Here is a 6,000-nt window from a genome sequence, read left to right as displayed (position 1 = left end):
CACTATGAAATAACACATATGGAATCATGTAATAACCAAAAAAAAGAGTTAAACAAATCAAAATATATTTTATATTTGAGATTCTTCAAAGTAGCCACCCTTTGCCTTGATGACGGCTTTGCACACTCTTGGCATTCTCTCAACCTGCTTCATGAGGAATGCTTTTGAACAGTCTTGAAGGAGTTCCAACATATGCTGAGCACTTGTTGGCTGCTTTCCCTTCACTCTGCAGGCCAACTCATCCCAAACCATCTCAATTGGGTTGAGGTCAGGTGATTGTGGAGGCCAGGTCATCTGATACAGCACTCCATCACTCTCCTTCTTGGTCAAATAGCCCTTACACAGCCTGGAGGTGTGTTGGGTCATTGTCCTGTTGAAAAACAAATGATAGTCCCACTAAGCACAAACCAGATGGGACGGTGTATCGCTGCAGAATGCTGTGGCAGCCATGTTGGTTAAGTGTGCCTTGATTTCTAAATAAATCACTGACAATGTCATCAGCAAAGCACCCCACACCATTACACCTCCTCCTCCATGCTTCACAGTGGGAACCACACATGCGGAGATCATCCGTTCACCTACTCTGCGTTTCACAAAGACACAGCGGTTGGAACCAAAAATCTCAAATTTGGACTCATCAGACGAAAGGATAGATTTCCACCGGTCTGATGTCCATTGGTCGTGTTTCTTGGCCTGTGTTTTTTCTTCTTGTTGTTGTTGTTGTTGTCGTGGTTTCTTTGCAGTAATTCGACCATGAAGGCCTGATTCATGCAGTCTCCTCTGAACAGTTGATGTTGAGATGTGTCTGTTACTTGAACTCCGTGAAGCATTTATTTGTGCTGCAATTTCTGAGGCTGGTAACTCTAATGAACTTATCCTCTGCAGCAGAGGTAACTCTGGGTCATAGCGCTTGATGGTTTTTTGCGACTACACTTGAAGAAACAGTCAAAGATCTTAAAATGTTCCAGATTAACTGACCTTCATGTCTTACAGTAATAATGGACTGTCGTTTCTCTTTGCTTACTTGAGCTGTTCTTGCCATAATATGGACTTGGCCTTTCACCAAATAGGGCTTTCTTCTGTATACCACCCCTGACTAATCAAAACACCACTGATTGTCTCAAACACATTAAAAAGGAAAGAAATTCCACAAATTAACTTTTAACAAGGCAAACATGTTAATTGAAATGCATTCCAGGTTTTTTCAGGTCCTTATGTAGCCGGTTGAAAAAATCCCAAGAGTGTGCAAAGCCGTCATCAAGTCAAAGGGAGGCTACTTCAAGAATCTCAAATATAACATATTTTTGATTTGTTTAACACTTTCTTGGTTACTGCATGATTCCGTATGTGTTATTTCATAGTTTTGATGCCTTCACTATTATTCTACAATGTAGAAAATAGTACAAATAAAGAAAAACCCTGGAATGAGTAAGTGTGTCCAAACGTTTGACTGGTACTGTACACACATTTCAACTTTATATTCTGCATATGGGAACTCACCAGTGAGGGGGTGTATGTGGAACTTTCCGTGCTCGTTGCCTGAGCGGATACTATAGGTGATCTCAGCGTTGGTTCCAATGTCCTTACTGGCTGCGTACACTCTCAGCACCTCCGTCCCTAACCCCACGTCCTCTGGCACGGTGGCGAGGTGGTCACGCCGCTCAAACACCGGCGGGTTGTCATTAATGTCCAGGACCGTGACGGTCACGTTGACCAGGGAGGACAGGCGGACAGGAGAGCCCTGGTCGGACGCTCTGACCGTGATCATGTAGGACGGTTGCTGTTCGCGGTCCAGGATACGTTCCAGGACCACGATGCCGGAGGACTTGTCGATGGAGAAGAAGCCGCCGGCAGAGTCGGCCAGAGAATATACCACCTTACGACTGACACCTGGAGAGAGCGGAGAGGGATATTAGAACAATCTTTCATTAATACATTATTTCATTTATTGATTGCGGTCTGTGCGTGTGTGTTTTGAGAGTTGAGATATCAGAAAACAGACAGTAGAAAGAGAGAGAGCAAGAGAGAGTGATAGAGAAAGAGAGAGAGAGTGCTAGTGAAAAGAGAGAGAGAAAGAGAGAGTGCTAGTGAAAAGAGAGAGAGAGTGCTAGTGAAAAGAGAGAGAGCAAGAGAGAGTGATAGAGAAAAGAGAAAGAAAGATACACCTCTCTCTCTCTCTCTTTCTCCTCCCAAATACCCCTCTCTCTCTCTCTCTCTCTCTCTCCTCCCTGATACCTCTCTCGCTCTCTCTCTCTTTCTCCTCCCTGATACCTCTCTCTCTCTCTCGCTCTCTCTCTCTTTCTCCTCCCTGATACCTCTCTCTCTCTCTCTCTCTCTCGCTCTCTCCCTCTATCTCCAACCTGATACCCCTTCTCTCTCTCTCTCTCTCTCTCTCTCCAACCTGATACCCCTTCTCTCTCTCTCTCTCTCTCTCTCTCTCTCTCTCTCTCTCTCTCCAACCTGATACCCCTTCTCTCTCTCTCTCTCTCTCTCTCTGGTTCCCTCTTCCTCACTCTCTATCCTCCCAAAAAGACATTTGAAATGTCTTTATTGTTTTGAAACTTCTGTATGTGTAATATTTACTGTTAATATGTTATTGTTTATTTCACTTTTGTTTATTATCTACTTCAATTGCTTTAGCAATGTTAACATATGTTTCCCATGCAATAAAGCCCTTGAATTGAATTGAGAGAGGGAGAGAGAGAGAGAGAGAGAGAGAGAGAGAGAGAGAGAGAACGAGACAGAGAATATTCCATTCCTACCTTCATCAGGGTCGATGGCCTGTATGCGTGTAAGCAAGGCCTTGGTGGATGTGTCTTCATACACACTGGCAGTGTAGTGGGGGGCAGAGAACGCCGGAGGGTTGTCATTCACATCCAACAGCGTCAGGTGGACCTCCGCACGACAGAACCGACCACCACCGTCTGTCGCCTGGGCAACCAGTCTGTACACAGCGGTCTTCTCCCTGTCCAGAGCCTGGGCGGTCTTTAGTTCGCCTGAACAGAAAAACAGGTTAAGATCACACACACATCAACTTCATTGGTAAACCTCATACAAAGTAAAGGTAGTGTACCAGTGTCTGGGTCGATGCTGAAGTCTTCAGAGCCCGGTCCATGTAGAGAGTACTGGATCCAAGCACTGACCCCTACATCAGCATCGCTGGCCCCAACCCCCACTATCAGTCTGTTGACTGGGATATCCTCTGGGACCGAGGCCGTGTATAGAGCCTGCACACACAACAAGATAGCATCAACCCCCACAACACTCATAATGCATAGCATTACACACACAACAAGAACATACTAACATCAACAAGTTATCCCTCAGAACATACAGCTCCTCTATAAACAACAAGAAGAGAATACTAACTACATAACGCAGTAGCCTGTATATCAGTCAGCATCAACCACGCCACTAGTGTCCTCATAGTGTACAACAGCTCCCTAGACAGACAGAACTAACAGTAGTAACTAGCACACAGCACAAAACATTGTCTATCAAACTGCATTAGAAATCAACACAGTTCCTTAACATATACAGCAAACACACTGCTCAAACAGACACAACCACAGCTACATATCACCAGACCTCACACAGGAACACAGAGACACAACCACAGCTACATATCACCAGACCTCACACAGGAACACAGAGACACAACCACAGCTACATATCACTAGACCTCACACAGGAACACATCCACAGCTACATATCACCAGGCCTCACACAGGAACACAGAGACACATCCACAGCTACATATCACCAGACCTCACACAGGAACACAGAGACACAACCACAGCTACATATCACCAGACCTCACACAGGAACACAGAGACACAACCACAGCTACATATCACCAGACCTCACACAGGAACACAGAGACACAACCACAGCTACATATCACAAGACCTCACACAGGAACACAGAGACACAACCACAGCTACATATCACCAGACCTCACACAGGGACACAGAGACACAACCACAGCTACATATCACCAGACCTCACACAGGAACACAGAGACACAACCACAGCTACATATCACCAGTGCTCACACAGGAACACAGAGACACAACCACAGCTACATATCACCAGACCTCACACAGGAACACAGAGACACAACCACAGCTACATATCACTAGACCTCACACAGGAACACATCCACAGCTACATATCACCAGGCCTCACACAGGAACACAGAGACACATCCACAGCTACATATCACCAGACCTCACACAGGAACACAGAGACACAACCACAGCTACATATCACCAGACCTCACACAGGAACACAGAGACACAACCACAGCTACATATCACCAGACCTCACACAGGAACACAGAGACACAACCACAGCTACATATCACAAGACCTCACACAGGAACACAGAGACACAACCACAGCTACATATCACCAGACCTCACACAGGGACACAGAGACACAACCACAGCTACATATCACCAGACCTCACACAGGAACACAGAGACACAACCACAGCTACATATCACCAGTGCTCACACAGGAACACAGAGACACAACCATAGCTACATATCACCAGACCTCACACAGGAACACAGAGACACAACCACAGCTACATATCACCAGACCTCACACAGGAACACAGAGACACAACCACAGCTACATATCACCAGACCTCACACAGGAACACAGAGACACAACCACAGCTACATATCAACAGACCTCACACAGGAACACAGAGACACCACATAAAAACACACTGCTCAAACAGACACAACCACAGCTACATATCACCAGTGCTCACACAGGAACACAGAGACACAACCATAGCTACATATCACCAGACCTCACACAGGAACACAGAGACACAACCACAGCTACATATCACCAGACCTCACACAGGAACACAGAGACACAACCACAGCTACATATCACCAGACCTCACACAGGAACACAGAGACACAACCACAGCTACATATCACCAGACCTCACACAGGAACACAGAGACACAACCACAGCTACATATCAACAGACCTCACACAGGAACACAGAGACACCACATAAAAACACACTGCTCAAACAGACACAACCACAGCTACATATCACAAGACCTCACACAGGAACACAGAGACACAACCACAGCTACATATCACCAGGCCTCACACAGGAACACAGAGACACATCCACAGCTACATATCACCAGACCTCACACAGGAACAGAGACACAACCACAGCTACATATCACCAGACCTCACACAGGAACACAGAGACACAACCACAGCTACATTTCACCAGACCTCACACAGGAACACAGAGACACAACCACAGCTACATATCACCAGACCTCACACAGGAACACAGAGACACAACCACAGCTACATATCACCAGACCTCACACAGGAACACAGAGACACAACCACAGCTACATATCACCAGACCTCACACAGGAACACAGAGACACAACCACAGCTACATATCACCAGACCTCACACAGGAACACAGAGACACAACCACAGCTACATATCACCAGACCTCACACAGGAACACAGAGACACAACCACAGCTACATATCACCAGACCTCACACAGGGACACAGAGACACAACCACAGCTACATATCACAAGACCTCACACAGGAACACAGAGACACAACCACAGCTACATATCACAAGACCTCACACAGGAACACAGAGACACAACCACAGCTACATATCACCAGACCTCACACAGGAACACTGAGACACAACCACAGCTACATATCGCCAGACCTCACACAGGAACACAGAGACACAACCACAGCTACATATCACCAGACCTCACACAGGAACACAGAGACACAACCACAGCTACATATCACCAGACCTCACACAGGAACACAGAGACACAACCACAGCTACATATCACCAGACCTCACACAGGAACACAGAGACACAACCACAGCTACATATCACCAGACCTCACACAGGAACACAGAGACACAACCATAGCTACATATCACCAGGCCTCACACAGGAACACAGAGA

At 46.4% G+C, this 6,000-nt stretch overlaps 1 protein-coding gene across 3 annotated transcripts in view; it reads right to left on the bottom strand.

Annotated features, from left to right (window-relative positions):
• LOC110503387 (protocadherin Fat 3) overlaps window positions 1-6,000 on the bottom strand; it is a 347,421-nt gene that overhangs the window by 43,424 nt on the left and 297,997 nt on the right. For all 3 annotated transcript variants that reach the window (XM_036962020.1, XM_036962021.1, XM_036962022.1), the window contains exons 13-15: window positions 3,074-3,227; window positions 2,763-2,996; window positions 1,501-1,890 (exon numbers count right to left, since the gene is read on the bottom strand). In XM_036962020.1, coding sequence (XP_036817915.1) covers window positions 1,501-1,890; window positions 2,763-2,996; window positions 3,074-3,227 — 778 coding nt within the window. The remainder of the gene's footprint in view (window positions 1-1,500; window positions 1,891-2,762; window positions 2,997-3,073; window positions 3,228-6,000) is intronic.

This window comes from Oncorhynchus mykiss, chromosome 24 (genome assembly GCF_013265735.2).
Source record: "Oncorhynchus mykiss isolate Arlee chromosome 24, USDA_OmykA_1.1, whole genome shotgun sequence".
NCBI classification, from domain to species: Eukaryota; Metazoa; Chordata; class Actinopteri; order Salmoniformes; family Salmonidae; genus Oncorhynchus; species Oncorhynchus mykiss.
The sequence above is the reverse complement of the archived record's forward strand: the minus strand, read 5'-3'. Positions and strand labels throughout refer to the sequence as shown.